Here is a 16,151-nt window from a genome sequence, read left to right on the forward strand (position 1 = left end):
AGAAAGAAAGAAGGTTTGCAGTCGCAGCAGATTTAGCGTCATGTCTGCTACGAAGTTTGATAGTTTTGGTTGTTAACGCGGGGAGCATCCATCACTCTCACCTTCTGGCTCACTCTATGATGGGGATGAAGTCTGGAGGAGAACTGATGGTTTCCTCCTGTGAACCCCCTTTATACCAAAATGCTGCCAATATTCCATTAAACAGTAGCTGTAACTTAGAAACGCGATCAACGTTAGTCTGGAACACATCAGATACGTTGATATGCATTGGAGAGAAGTTCTTGATAAGTTACGCGTCAGTTATGCGCAAGTTACTCATAGGTTTTGGATAAGCGGGACACCATAACTTATGAGTAACTTACGCTTAACCTATGTCAAAGATCAGATAACTGACCTGTAACTTATGGCCCATGTATGAGCATACACTGGCATATGGCGGGACATATGGCGTATGTCGGGACGTATGCCGTGGGATGTCTTGGGATGTCCGCCAGAGAAAGTCGTCAGTCAGGGGCTTCTCTAGATCCACTACAAGACTGACTGCTACAGTCTGCTGGTAAAGATTCTCAGTCATCCAGTTCATAGGCATTCCAAAACAAATTAAAAGTAAGCCACTGAACTTGTAAAACAAAGTCCAGTGGTTCGTTTTCAACTTTGTTTGAATGACTATTACAGAAGATCCTGCCTACAGCTATCAACACTGAGAACAAAGCTGATGAGTTACTGTACCATTTAATTTCCATTTAGGAATATGGATTAATTTTAAATAAAAGGCTAACTGAATTTAAAAGGCATGAAGTAAAAGTGAAATTAGCCCCACAACTGAATGTCGACAGATAACTGATAGAAAACAATCAAGGGGCTCTGAGAGTTGTACTTGAAAGCAGGGTGGAGTCTTCTGGGGTTTGGACCTGCGTCAAACTGGAACCAGCTCAAACATGTGTCATCAGTTTTAAGTAATGCCAGCAGAGATGATTAGTTCCTACAAACCCAATCTGAAATGTATCTGAGGATTTAATGAACTTCTCTGAACTAACCATATTACATTATTCTGTATCTTTACAGCTTCTCTTCCCTTCGTCTAGTTTCCAGAAAATATGGAAATGGGTTTGAGGAAGCCTCAGATGAGCCTGAAACAATGATAGGCAGATTGTGAAGCTCATTGACATCAATAGGTGATAACCAGGAGGAGCAATGGCAGCCTGGCTGGGTCGGCTGTCTTTTGGAGAGGCCTGGTACGGCATGTACTCCCGCCTGCTGAGGACCAAACCTGTTGGATCCATGGCCCATGGCTCTGATGACCTCACGGAGTTAGCAGAGGGGTCCGCCGTGGGACTGGCAAAGGTCCTGACTACTGTGGACCTGGTGTCGCTTGGTGTGGGGAGCTGTGTGGGAACCGGGATGTATGTGGTGGCCGGGCTGGTTGCCAAAGCCATGGCTGGACCGGGAGTCATCCTCTCCTTTATCATTGCAGCAGTGGCCTCAATACTGTCAGGTGCATGGCCTTAAAAAACTGATGTTGAAAAATCAGTCAGGAAACCAATCTAAGGACTAGTCAAAATAAAAAGAAAAATCAGTAATAAAACAAAATTTTGTAATCACCTATTTTTTTAGATATGATGCTATATAGGATATTCAAAACAGTCAGTGTCAGTGTTAAATTCTGTTTAAAGTAATAGATTGTAATTAAAAATGTCTCTGGACGTTTACAGGTTGATTATTTTTTTATTTGGACTCTGCTGATTTTTAATTGGTTGCTCTGCTATAGAGCATCATTTAGAATTACCTGAGCCACCCAACAGTATCACTAACACTAGCCTCAATATGGAAAGCAGTACGAAGTTTGAAAATGATATTTAATGCTTCTGCCCAGGTGACATGATTGTTAAAACACATTTGGAAAGACTGACACAGGCCTTCTTACTTTTTTAACTTTTTTATTTTATTTTTTATCTATCACCTCTATTTTAATCTAAAAGCTACTTGGAGACATATCAGAGTCTGCTGAACGTTGTAACTTTGTAATAAGAACAAATTACCTGATACGTATTTCAAACATATTTTACATAACTAGATAAACCAGGTATATATATTCTATCATTATATTTGTTGTACTTCCTCTATGATTCCATCTGTTTCAACCAATTAAACAAAAATTTAAGAATGGGTTCAGTTCAATGTATCTTCCTCAAAAGCAAATGCTAACTGTCAAAATCTTAATAAAATATGTGAATCTTCATATTAAATGTTTTCTATCTTTTTGACAAACAAGCTTTAACTTCTAGGATGGGTTGACTTTTAGTAAAACTTAGATTCACAGCAGAAAGCCATCCAAATTCATTATAGATGAGGGTAGAATTCGGTTCTCCAAAAAGTCTTTATTATAATTAAGTTTCAATCATGACCGAATTCCATTTATAATTATTTTATTTTTTTTACCTTAAAGGTGGAACTACGGGTTTTTTCCCCAAGTACCTGTTTAGCTATTTATTTCATAAACTATTTCCACCAAAATTACTGATTAAATACTGATAGCAGGATTGTTAGGTTGGTGTTTTCTCTCACATTTACTTTCCAACTTTCAAATTGTTAACTAAGTATTCCGTAAATTCTCCCTAACATTTATGTTGCCATGTTTCTGTTTCCCTGAAAGGTGTTTGCTACGCAGAGTTTGGGGTCCGGGTCCCCAAAACAACGGGTTCAGCATACACTTACAGCTACGTGACAGTTGGGGAGTTTGTGGCATTTTTCATCGGCTGGAACTTGATCTTGGAGTACCTGATTGGTACGGCGGCAGGGGCGTCGGCCCTCAGCAGCATGTTCGACTCTCTGGCTAATCACAGCATCAGTAACTACATGATAACACATCTGGGCACGCTCAGAGGACTTGGTCAGTGTGACAAGAGCTAATGAATACAGTGTCTAGAGTAAGGTGCCATATAGTGTCTCTTTCAGTTGTTTTTACAGACGTACCAGACTCCTACTGTGTGTTTCAGGTAAGGGTGAAGACACGTATCCTGACCTGCTGGCCCTGTTCATTGCCCTGCTGGTCACAGTGATTGTTGCTCTGGGAGTAAGGAACTCTGTGGGATTCAACAATGTCCTAAATGTTATCAACCTGGTGGTCTGGGTCTTCATGATCATCGCCGGGCTCTTCTTCCTGTCAGCTAGCAACTGGGAGGGAGGCAGGTTCATGCCGTATGGCTGGTCAGGGGTGAGACTTTATAAGTTCATAGTTTAAGATGCTTTGGGGGGAAGATAGAAAACTGTTGTAATTTCTAGTGGAGGCAACAACAAAACATTGTATGAATGAAATTTTCAATATAAATTGAACATTTTTAAGAGGTAGGTAAACTCTGTTGTCTCAAAGGGTTTTACCTCAAACGCAGTGTTGGGCAAGCTACTTGTCCAGTGTAGTGAGCTAAGCTATCAGTTACTCAACAATAAATTAAGCTTCACTACACCAAAGCTACCACCTAAAGAATTAGAGCAAGCTAATTACACTAATGTGTTAACAGTAGCTTAACTACATCAGAACCTACTTAACGTTGTACCAACCTAATATCAATTCAAAATGAGTTTGACACACTGGTTAAAACATTTATTAAAGATCAGCCAACGACATATCACAGTGTAAACATTGCTTTATGATCAGCATAATAAAAAAAACTAAAGTATTTACTAGTAGACACAAAAAAATAAACAATCTGCTGTTATTAGAACCAAATGAAAGGTACTGTGTAGCGTTCTACACATGGAGACATGGCTATGAGTTTGCATTCAATGGACATCTCTAGGGAAAACAAAACCCTACAAAAGGCATCTTATTTCTTTAGGGTCTCCCTTAGAGAAAACTTCTTCAGACCTCAATTAAACAGTCGATTCAAGTAACTAATGAAACTGTTTGCAAAAAGGTGAAAAAGTAAAGAAGCTAATTAAGAGATATATACATTTATGTCTCACTGTATAATTTAATTTCTACCTAAATATTTATTCATTGTATTTTGGGGGGTAATTAATTGAATGTTTATTTATTTATTGGGCATGTATTTATTTATGTATTTATTTTTATATATGGGAGAGCTGTTCCTCCAAACCTAAAAAATCTTATCTGTGCAAATAAGCCTTAAAACAGATTTATGTAAACATCCTGTCTGGTAAATTAAGCCATGAAAATACAATATCTAAGTTTGGCTACTGCTCTCTAATGAGAATATTTTAGTGGCACTCATCAGATTTAACTATCTGGAAATTAAAGGTGCCAATAAAGGTAAAGCTGATATATTTTTCTCATTTTTATTTCAAAAAGTTGACTGCAGTTGACTGTTTTAATGAGTGTTTGGCTATGTAAAACAAATGGGTAGTCTTGGCCACATGAGCTCTCTATGGCCAAGAACCAAAATTTGAACACGTACTTTTTGTCAGAGGATTCAACAAGTTTCAAAATCTCTGAAGATAAGGCGCTCTGCTCCTGTCTCCTCCTCCATCCTGTGTGTGTGGCTCTGTGTGTCTGCGTGTGTCATTCTTTTAGTTCCACTGCAGTACGCATGCGCATGTTTCGTAGATACAGACAGGAGAGGCAGAATAGAGGCTCATGCGTGAATGTCCAACAAATAACTCAGATTGTTGTTTCAAAAATAGAAAACCTGCTTTCATTACTTACTTATGCCCTGGGTTTTGTAGCGTTTGTGGACGCTACGTCGCTACTTGATAAAAATAATAACGTCACTACTGGAAAGTTACTTGATAAATAAAGCAGCGACGCTACGGTCAAGCTACTGGAAAATGTAGTTAAACTAATAGCTTCGCTACATGTAGCGGCGCTACTGCCCATCACTGCTCAAACGCTTAAACTCATTTACTTTAAATATCTATAGATGAACTTTAACTCTAATTCGACTTGAGTGAAAATAGACTAAATTTGCTTTCCATGCACAATGTTTGCAAATTGTATGAAAGTCTAGTTGTAAAAAAAAAAAAAGGAAGGGTTGTTTTTTTGCTTTTTTATTTGAAGCATACATAGTCTAATTAATATAGTCTTTTAACCTAAAGCAACATGCATGGTATGGTTGTTACATGTCAGGTACGCCGTACATTGAGCTTGACTAGGGCACCTTATAGTAGAACTGCAGTCAGTCCCTGGACTGGCATGGCTATCACTGCCCCTACATGGTTAGGGACTAATCTCCCACTGGGAGCAACTTCATACTCATAAGCCCACAGTCCACCAAATGTTGAAAGAGCAATATTTTGACATTACTGTTAATGTATAATAGAAATGTTGGAAGATGGTATAGGGGGATGGTAATTTAAGAACAGAGATCATTTTTAAGATTTTTTTTAAGAAGGGGGCTGCCCCCACCCCCCCTGAATTCTAGTACTGCATATGAAGCAGTCTTGGCACAGCTCGTTACTGTTATTCACATTGAAAACTCCAACTGGATCGGAAACTTAGATACTTACAGCACTTCCTGCCATTTTCCTCCAAACTCTGGATGAGTCTATGTGTTTATCTCTTAAACTTTACACCTTTTTCTGAATGCACTTAAAAAATGTCCAGTCATTATTGTCTCTGGTGCTAGCACATCTTTTAATATATATATATATATTTATTTAACAAAAAAATATTAAAACAATCTTTGTTTGTTCTTTCACCATGTTGATAGAACCTATATTAAAACCCATTGTGATATTAATGAAACTCGGTTGAAACTTATACTGAAATTTTTATACTTGGCTCCTTTTTTCCATTTTTGTTTCAATGCTTCAAGTTATTAATTACTCGAATCTGTCTATTAGCTTTTAGTCTGAATGTCCCTCAGCTTATTGCAGCAAACATTTATATTTTTAACACACAGTGTTACCTCTTGCTTGATTTATTTCATTCACTTATTTATCAGTCTAATCGCAGCATGTAAAAATAAACTCTGATGTTTTATTGTTTAGGTGATGCAAGGCGCAGCTACATGTTTCTACGCCTTTATTGGTTTTGACATCATCGCAACGACTGGAGAGGAGGCAAAGAATGCCAACACATCCATCCCCTACGCCATCACCGTCTCACTGGTCACCTGCCTCACCGCCTATGTGTCGGTCGGTACACAGATGATTCACACTTAGTTCTACGTTTCGGGTCATTTCTCATGTTTGATTTATTACTTTTTGAGGTTCGCGATTCAACTAACAAGGAACCTTCATGAAGAAATCTTTTCTAAATAACTGATAGTGGGTCAGCAGTTTTGTGAGCACTGCTCTGGTTTGCTGTAAAGAATAATCTTAACTGGTCCATCTTCACGAGTTGTTTTCCACAATGGTGGTCATAAAAACAAAACAAGTCGGTAAGGTACCAAACAGGGAATACGCATAGTGTAGAGCGGATGTAGAATTGACCAATCAGAGGCCTCCTGTCTGTGGCACTGTCTGCGTTAACCTACAATTTTGGAGAGGCGCAGCAGAGTGTCTGAGGAAGGGGAGGGGCATATCTGCGTTCACTGTGACACATGCAGACAATCTGGTTTGGCTCCTCAAACTCTTAGCCTTTTTGGTCTTAATTCACTTTAGTCTTAAGCACGAATTGGTCTAATTGGTACACATTTACCTAAGCCTGGATTGAATTCCAGCCCCTAAGATGTGTGAACTTGCCTTCACCTCGGAACACTTTGGTCTAAAGCTGGTTAAAACTCCTTAAAGTTTGATTTTGATCTTGACTTAGCCTGAGCCTTTAAACACATAACTGCAATTGCTGCTCAAAGCTCAAAACCAAGTTGTTGTTACACTGCATACCTAAGCGTATAAAATATACCTTAGTGTATGCCTTTGCCATACCCTATTGTGTTATTGTTATTGTATCATTAAGTCTGTCCAACAGGCTGTATTCACACAAATTGAGAGCATATGGGATACATATTTGCACATTAGCGCTGGGTTACTGCTTGGTCTATTTTGCAGTTTGACCACTTTAGTTTTATATTCATATATGGGTTTAACCTTTTCTCATATCCCATCTGAATGGTGTCATCCCTGCTAAATTGTAAAATCAGACCTGTCTGTCTTTGTTGGTTAGTTGGAGAGTGGTCTGTGCAGCTGCGTTTATTTCAACATTCTAACTTCTACATCACACTACTAGATTTTCATGGATCAGATAAGAAATTTGATCCAGTATGTTCAGCCCTTAAACCTAGACCCCCCAAAGTCTCACTCAACTTACAGTCTAGTCTTGATCTGGTCTTAGTCTGTAGTTTTAGACTTGTCCTGGTGTTGGGACAGTATTAATCTGACGGTGAATAGTTGATAGTAATGAAGCATGCGATGACTTTGCTTTGCCTTGGTCTTCAGACTCTCAGATCTTTATCGTATATCTTAACCTTGATATTCTGATGTTTTAGTGTTGCATCAGTCTTGTAACAATTTGTTCTTGACCTTTCCCTGGTCTTCATTTCTAAGCTTTTACGTGAAACATTTAAAGAATATCACCACTCTCACATTCTTTGTTTTTACTCCAGGTGAGTGTGATCCTTACTCTCATGGTCCCCTACAACCTGATCGATGGCTCTGCTCCACTCATGGAAATGTTTGCTGTGCATGGTTTCATGTGGGGAAAGTACATTGTAGCTGTTGGCTCTATAGCTGGACTCACCGTCTCACTGCTGGGCTCCTTGTTCCCAATGCCCAGGGTCATCTATGCCATGGCCCGGGATGGACTCTTGTTCAGGTAAGGAAACAAATAAATCACACTCATAATAATAATGACAAAGAAAGCTAATTTATTTTTGTGTCTATATCTGAAGGTTCCTGACACATGTCTCAGCACTCACACACACTCCTGCTATGGCATGTGCTCTGTCAGGAAGCTTTGCAGCCATTCTGGCTCTCCTGGTGAGCCTCCGGGACCTGATTGAGATGATGTCCATTGGAACTCTGCTGGCTTACACCCTAGTTAGTGTGTGCGTGCTATTACTTCGCTACCAGCCTGATAAAGAGACTGACACACACCAGTTTATTTCAGAGGAAGACGTGGAGAACATCAAACATCGGGATGTTGGAGATGCCCCTACCAAAGATGACCAAATCATGATGGAAGGCTTAGATCATGATGGGTCCTCATCCTACCATGCTGGTGGAACTGAAGGGGAGGTAGATGACTCTAATTTCCACACCGGACCTCCCTCGCTAATGAAAAGACTTCTAGGAGGTCATTATTACACCATTCGACTCCGACTGGGAATACCTGATTCATCAGCACGTCCAACCCCTGCTTCTGGTCAGATAGTTACTAGATGCACCCTTTCCCTCTTCTTTATATCTTTCCTCTTTTGGTCCACTATCATATTTGGTGTAGAGCAAGGCTCAGGAGCTGGAGCAGTGTTTTCGGGCCTGATGGCAACACTGATTTTGGGATCAATGGCCAAACTTTTGATTCTTATCATTCAACAGCCAGAGAGCAAACTGAGGCTGCCCTACATGGCTCCATGTGTTCCCTTTGTCCCTGCAGCGGCCATATTGGTTAACAGTTACCTCATGCTTAAACTGTCTCCTCTCACCTGGGCAAGGTTCACTATCTGGTGTCTGATAGGTGAGTCAAAAACTACTCATTGTTGATTCTATACTTAAAATACAGCATTTACAATTAATAAAAGATGCCGCTTTTTAGGAATGATCATTCACAGGTGAAAAATAGCTAAATCTCACCTTAAGGGTTAGGTTGGTGATGTCATGTAGCCTCTGCAAGAAGGCGGGACTTTATGATGCGTCACGCTCAGTGCCAGAGTTAGCCATTATACAGCAATGTTTTTGTGCTAGCATAGCAACAAGCTGATGACTGGAGCAGACATATGTTGCAATGAAAATTAAGAATGTAGTAGAGCAGGGGTGTCAAACTGGTTCCAGAAAGGGTCGTGTGGCTGCAGGTTTTCTTTCCAACCAAGCAATAGCACACCATACTCCAGTCAACTCATCAAGGGAGTCCAATCTGAACATGATGACTTTTTGATATGAATGGAGTCTGGTGTGCTATTGCTTGGTTGGAAAGAAAACCTGCAGCCACACGGCCCTTTCTGGAACCAGTTTGACACCTGTATAGTTGAGAGTAAACCTTATATCTTCAGATTTTATTGGCAAAACCAGCAGAAGTCATTGACTGTAGAGTTTCTTCGATGACTTAAAATGTTTTATGGAATACAATTACCAAGATTGAGCCCTTTGCTCGAGTTTTTGCGTGACATCCATAGTTAACTGATTGGTTCTAACATGATGAGTCTGACTCTGTTACTCCCACCTTTGAAATCGAGCTGTACAATTTGTTTCCATACACACGTCATATCAGTCTGGCTGACCAGGCTAGGTGTCCTGCATGTTTTAGGTGTTTACCTGTTTTAGGACACATAACTCAAATTAACAGGTAATTCTTCGGCTCATGTAGAACCAAATGTCTCGGTGAGGATTTTAGACTCCCAAAAAAATGACTTCTACCACAACACGCAGGAACACCAAAGAGTTGATTAAGTAATTTAATTAACTGTTTTAAAAACAATCAGACATCTTCATTTGTGTTTTGTGCTAAGCTGAAATATTTACTCTTTCCTAAGGTCTGTTGATCTATGGCTGTTATGGAATTTGGCACAGCACTTTGGAGCTAGAGGCCCGCGAGCAGCAGGCCCACGCCAGCTGCTACCAGCGCTACAACGACAACTTGGATGACACCTTCTCTCCTGACGACGACGTTTACCCCCAGGAACAGGAAAACAGGCCTTACCAAGGCTGGTCTGCCCCGGAGGAGAGTCGACACCGACACCAGAACCAAGGAGAGGAGGAACCACATCAAAGCCAGTTTGAGGATGAGAGTGACCAGTACGGGTACCAGTCTGGAGCAGGAGTCCATCAGACTGGTCACAGCAGCAGGTCAAAGGGACGGACCAATTTTGGGTTTGATGATGAGGATGACTGAATTCAGGGGGAATACAAGATTTTAAAATCCAGGGACTGCAGAGGAAACAGATAAAAACTCAGAAGGACTATTCTGTTATCTTTAAGCAATTTAAACATCTCTTGGTTTTCCTTGATGGATAAGACAGTCTTTGAATATGAGTTAATGGCTTTTTTCGGAACCAAATTCATCCCTCAGTAGAAATATCCTGACAGTACACTCTTCATTTTTTTTCATGGTTTCCTAATTTACTGTTTTTGGTGTTTCTCACTTTTTAAGAGCCGAAGACTGATATCATGCTGCTAGCTGTACTAAATGCAAAGACCCAAATCTGAGAGTTTTTTTACACAAATATTTTCCTTATTTGCATGAATGAATTACTCTATGTGTGGAGTCATTTATCCATCTCTTATTTCTTCATAATTTGTTGAACAGACACTTAAATAACCAATTTAATTTCGACCTTGAGCCTCTTACCAGCAGCCGGAATACATACACCACTGATTGATGTAGATGTGTCACGGTTGGAAGTCGCTCATGTTTTGGGGTTTGTTTTTGATTTACTTACAGTTTAAGGCTGTTAGTTTACTGTATGCTTGTTTGTGTTGTTTTGGTTCGATAAGATTCTTTGCATTGTGACAGATGGCCTCATACTACTTCTGTTCCTGCTGAAGGTTTTTCTTTTCCTTTCCATATCCGTCACATCCTTGCACAGGGTGAGAGATTGTCGTGTCGCTGCAATCATGTAAGCCTCCTTGAATATATGGATGCCTTTTTGATGAATAATACTAAATCTCAAGCTGACTTTCATTGTAACCTGATTAGGCATGAATTAGAATTAGCCAATCCTTGCTAAAGTATTCAAACAGCTTGAACATATCCTCATTTGATCAACCATACAACCACCAAGTGTTTATGAATATGATGCATCTGAGCGCTGCAGCTACAGGGCTGTTATGTTTTTCTTTAGACCCTCTGTTGACTTACTTCATAAACATTTGGTCAAACTTTCCTCTCAACACCTGGAATTCACTGCTGGCTGCTTCACCACACTTGCCCAAACCATCTTTATAGGGAAATTAAGTAAAATCTACACTCTTGCCATGGAGACCATGTTCTGTGTAAACTCACCATAACACATTAGCCTAATATATCTGTGACAAAACCATAAACAGCCTCAATTAGAAAGTGGAACTCTTTGCAGAATAGTGTGCCATCTGGCTAGCTAAAGTGGTATGTCACCTGTTCTTCAAACAGAAAGCCCTTGGTTCGTATCCCAGTTGGGAATACCCTTCATGCTAACACCTGCTTTGTGTTAGAGTTGTTAAGGCATTGCGCTTGGAATAACTGGCTCCCCTGGGTGTCGCACAATGATGGACCATTGCTCCCCAAGGGGTATGCGTTTAATGCAGAGAGTTCATTTTGTTGCTCTATATTTGTGACAGTCTAATGACAATAAAATATTGGCGAAAAAAAGAGAAAAATCTGGGTTAGCGTCTCCTAGCACCAAACACCAGATTCTTCAGGTAACTTTTCACTCTTCCTCTGTTTTCTCGCTATTGGCTGGCCATAAAGTCGCCAAATGATTTGGTAATTTGCATATTTTTTATTTCCAGCTGTAGGAGAGAGAAGTATAATTATCGGCAAGCCAGGAATTGAGTTAAAAAACCCTAACTACATTTTACACTAAAGATGAACTTTATAAAGTAATTTGTAGTATCAAATATTTTAACCTAACTATATATATCAATTCTATTATATTAGGAAATTCAACTTAAAGAAAGTTAACTGCAGCACACAGTGAAACAGACTGCATATTAATTAATTAATGTCAGAGAGAATCTGTTTTAGTGCAAAGGTTTTGTGACTAGTAGTCGTATTGAAAAATAAAATGTTGCTAGAAGGGTCTGAAAAGTTGCTAAGTATAGTGACAAAGGTGCAACAGTGCTCCTCAGCTTCATCACCTCTTGTTATTTCTACATGCTCATGCATTTCAACGAGCTCTGGTTTAAACTGAAATGGTTTGAGTAACTAATTGCTGTTTTGTCTAGACGGAGGTAGAGCTTTACAACCAGCATGCTTCGGAAGGCACAAACAACAGGGTGACGTCTGTTTGACAAAATTGTGTTTAAATTTAGAATTTTAAAACTAAAAAGCTTACAGTATCTTTACCTCTATCAAGTTGGTTGTGTTCTTAGTTAAGTTTGTGGGCGTGTTTGTTTTTCTTTCTTTCTGTCTGCATACAGGGTAATTTAAAGGTTATGAACGGATTTTAATCAAAAAATTTTACCAAATGTAAAACCTCTGTCCAAGGAACAATCCATTAACTCTTGTTGAAGACCCACATCATGATTTAGATGCAGGTATTATTTGGCGGAACAAGCAGTTCCCCCTAAACCAGAGAGAGGCAGCAGTGGCTATTGACAGCTTCAACATTGGACTTAAGTATAGAATTATACTGAAGACAAAAACACAGGAAAAGTGAGCCAGGCCTCACTCGAGTCTCGATCTGATGATCAAAGAGGAAAACAGAGTAAATGAAGAAAGTGAGCGCAGAACAATCACCAGAGACTGCAGAAACACGCTGTGCCTTATTTACAGTAGCAGCCATTCAAAATTTCCCCACTTTCCTTGATTAGCCCTTGGCTGGTACTTGGCTGGTCCCCTACCATTTGAACATCAATCTTTGTACTAAAATATTATTTCTGTAATGATTTGTGGACATTAAGACCTAAAGAGAAACGTCATATACAGATCAGACCCTGTAATTCAGTGAAAGGGTCAGAGTTAAAAAAAAAAACGCCCAGGAGAAGGCCAGTGGCTGGAAGTTGGAGGGGATTTCGCTGAGAGTCGCAAGGGAGTAGGTAGCCATCCGAATGACGTTTTACTGGGAAGGGCCATAGTGAATGGCTGCTGCTCTAAAAGCTTATAACAGGATTTGAAGGAAAAGGTAACCAAAGGTTCACCTCATGCCAAGGAAGAATTCATTAAATTGGCAATGATCCAGATCTTGTGCCAGTTTTAGCTATAGGTGTAAGTCACAGTTAAGGACACAATTAGCTGCTTGGCAGAGGTTTGCGCTCTCTGAGGGTTTTTCTGGTTGACTGCATTATGTTGGAAAATATATTATATATGGAAAATAAGTATTTGATGAATAAATTCTATAACTATGTATTCTACAGTAGATCCCTTTAACAGTGTCTTGCTAAATACAATATCAGTGGTAGCATTTGTTTCAACCCCTTTTAGTCTGATATCCGTACATTAAATTCACAGCACAGAACGTGGAAAACTTTAAGGTTTGTGAACTCTGCAATGTTTCTGCAACTGTGTCTTCATCTAAATTTAATGTAACCGTATTATAAATACATTGCTTCTGGAAATAAATTAATGCTGTTTTGTAAAGTGCCTTGAGATGATATGTCTTGTGAATTGGTGCTATATATATGAATAAAGTGAAGTGAACTAAATGGACAGGTTCTGCAATAACTTTCAGATTTTTTGGATCTGGTGTTGGCAGCTCCAGTGCCCTGCATATTTGGGATGTCTCCCTCCTTGAAAACACCTGTTTCGATAACCATTATAGTACACACACACAAAAAAACCTTCATAGTTACTATCATTATTTAAGTCATTTTAGTTGTTTCTGTGTGAGTGAAGGTATTTCATGAAACAAGCTTATGTTTATGGATATGTTTTAGAAAAGGCAAAAAGTGAAAACGATACCGGTTGTGATCTGTTAGACTTCAAGTTTCATTTTGTCTGGTGTTAATATTCTGGCTCTTACCTTCAATATTTGTTTCACCTCTTTAGCACTGAGCTGCACCTTTAGTTAATTACACTCAGTCCAGTTATAACTGCTCTCTGTTTTCTACAGTGTTTTCTCCATTCTCAAGTCGTTTACCTCATGGTTCCTCTCACTTTTGGCCCCCAGTCATTCTACCAATGAGGCATCCTCATGCTTGGAAACTTTCCTTTTATTTTTACTCTTTTTTTTTTATTAAATCAGCAATAACACAGTCCTGCCTGCCTACCTCCTGCTTGTTGGGTCCTTCACAACTTATTGACAAGCTGCAGGAACCAGAAATATCAAAAACAGACATGCATAAAATACAATAAATAACATGCAGCACATAATTGAGGTCTGAAGTTTATGTTTTCATAAAATGAGAAAAAAAAATCTCCAAATAAGAACTTAGAGATGCATCTTACTAAAGTTCATTGTTAAACTACTGTAATTTTTTAACCTAAAGGATCATAGTGAACTGAGATCCTGCTTCTGGGAAAAATGTTATTTTTTCTCAACTTGGCTTAATCTAATTCCTGGTATCAGGGTTACACAAATGATCCCATAAAAAAAAATCCAGTGTACTAAAATGTTCAATCTTTCAGTTCCTGAGGTTTAAAGTTCTTTGAATAATAAAATGTTAGTTAGTGGAGTTTCCCCCAGAGGCCCATTTCAAAAAGCAGGTTTAACAAATTCAGACTCAAATCCCCAACCCTGAATTAATCTAGCCTGAGGTTGGAGTTTTCAGTTTCATAAAAGCTACTATGAGTAAATTTAATAAACTTTCAGTAGCTCCACTCAGAGTTCAGAACGTGCAAAACAAGTAGGAAAATCAGTGGAGCCCAGATTGGAAGAGTCACGATGACAACAGGCAACAGCAAGTGCCTATTTCCCACCACTGGAACTAGAGATTTTAATTTGTTTGGAAATGTCAAATCATTCTGGCTCAAACATTTATATAAATGAACTCAAAATGTAGAACATTTCTGTTTTAAAAAAAAAAACTGTCTTAAAATCTATGTTTTTTTTCTCGTTATCTTATGCTGGCCAGTTACTTATACGTCAGCCTGTACACCTGAATTCGGCTGACAATCTATCTGTCAATCACGTTTTCGGTCATAGCATTTAACTGAGCAGCTAACAGAACTGGCAGCGTTGCGAGGCAAGGGCTCAAACATGTACGGCTGTAAGCCTTCTACACCAAACCAAGCTTCTGCCGCCCTGGCGTCCTCTTCCACAACATCTTCGTCCCCGCTTTCCTCCTCTAAATAAAAAATGTATGAGGGAGGAGACTCATCCACGACCTCCGACACAAAACTTTCCTCCTCTTGTATGTTTCTGCTGTCCATAGCGTTCCTTGACAGTGTCGTTGATAAGTGCTACTTGGTTCCAATGGAATTTCCCATTGGGAACCTACAAGTACTAAGTTGCTAACTGGTTAGCAAGATGCTTCCAAGAAACCGGCCACAACCAAACATGCTTGCGAACCTTCCGCCACAACAATCCTGCCCCCTTGATAAACGACCAATCACATTCACTTTATTCAATCGTGTAAAGTCGTGCACCATTCAGGAGAATTCGTAAATGCAACAGTTGGAACAGCCGCTTCCCTATGACTTTAATGAAGAAAAGGAAACATAATAATAATGGAGAATGCTGTTCTGGTAGTTGGAAGGTACCTCTGAACCTTTTCACATGACATGTACAATGGCCTTTAGAAAACCAGTCTCACCACGCTTGGCCAGACAGAAATTTAAAGAAATCACATAGTTTTGAATCTCCAGAAACCAGAGAAGTTAAGAATTACAATAAACCAGACAAAAAAGAACTAAACTGGTGACTTCAGAGAGATTTATCTATAAAATACAGATTCCAGAATAAAGAGCTTTTTACCATAGCTTAAAGGTTATCCAGATTTACATAAATAGCTCTCTCCTTAAATTCATATAATCAATTTGCTAAGTATATTGATCATATGATATTAATTTTAAATGGAAAAACTGTACTCTTTCCACTAGAAAAATTGCTGTCATGGATAATGTATGCAATGATAGGACAGTCTCTCAGATGGATCTCGTCTCACCCATTTTTATATATAAAAATTTTCCTGCAAATAAAACTACAGGTACAAAAAAAACTCATGACATGGTTGTATGTATGTATGTGTGTGTGTGTGTGTGTGTGTGTGCTGCAGTGGAAATTTGGGCATGTCTGTGCGGTAAATGAGGATCTGTGTCCACCGTATAGCTACATACTAACGATGCAAATTATTTTAGGGCTGCAACAACGAATCAATAAAATCGATAAAAATAGACTTTTAAAAGCGTTGGCAACGAATTTCATAATCGATTAGTTGTGTCGCGCGATTAATGCGTCATCCGCCGCCGCCATCATCACATCCACTTGACTGAAACGGGGGAAGAAAAAAAAAATACGGCAGAG

The 16,151-nt window shown here is 39.2% G+C and overlaps 1 protein-coding gene across 1 annotated transcript in view; it reads left to right on the top strand.

Moving 5' to 3' along the window:
• Positions 1 to 12,002, top strand: part of LOC107097866 (probable cationic amino acid transporter) — a 13,798-nt gene extending 1,796 nt beyond the window's left edge. The window contains exons 2-8 of the mRNA XM_015395193.1: positions 1,066 to 1,495; positions 2,654 to 2,890; positions 2,997 to 3,214; positions 5,947 to 6,093; positions 7,503 to 7,711; positions 7,788 to 8,572; positions 9,585 to 12,002. Of these exons, the coding sequence (XP_015250679.1) occupies positions 1,195 to 1,495; positions 2,654 to 2,890; positions 2,997 to 3,214; positions 5,947 to 6,093; positions 7,503 to 7,711; positions 7,788 to 8,572; positions 9,585 to 9,943 (2,256 nt within the window). The 5' untranslated portion in view covers positions 1,066 to 1,194 and the 3' untranslated portion in view covers positions 9,944 to 12,002. The remainder of the gene's footprint in view (positions 1 to 1,065; positions 1,496 to 2,653; positions 2,891 to 2,996; positions 3,215 to 5,946; positions 6,094 to 7,502; positions 7,712 to 7,787; positions 8,573 to 9,584) is intronic.
• The last annotated feature ends 4,149 nt before the right edge of the window (positions 12,003 to 16,151 follow it).

The sequence above is a fragment of the Cyprinodon variegatus genome, unplaced genomic scaffold (assembly GCF_000732505.1).
Source record: "Cyprinodon variegatus isolate N-32 unplaced genomic scaffold, C_variegatus-1.0 Scaffold730, whole genome shotgun sequence".
Classification (NCBI taxonomy): domain Eukaryota; kingdom Metazoa; phylum Chordata; class Actinopteri; order Cyprinodontiformes; family Cyprinodontidae; genus Cyprinodon; species Cyprinodon variegatus.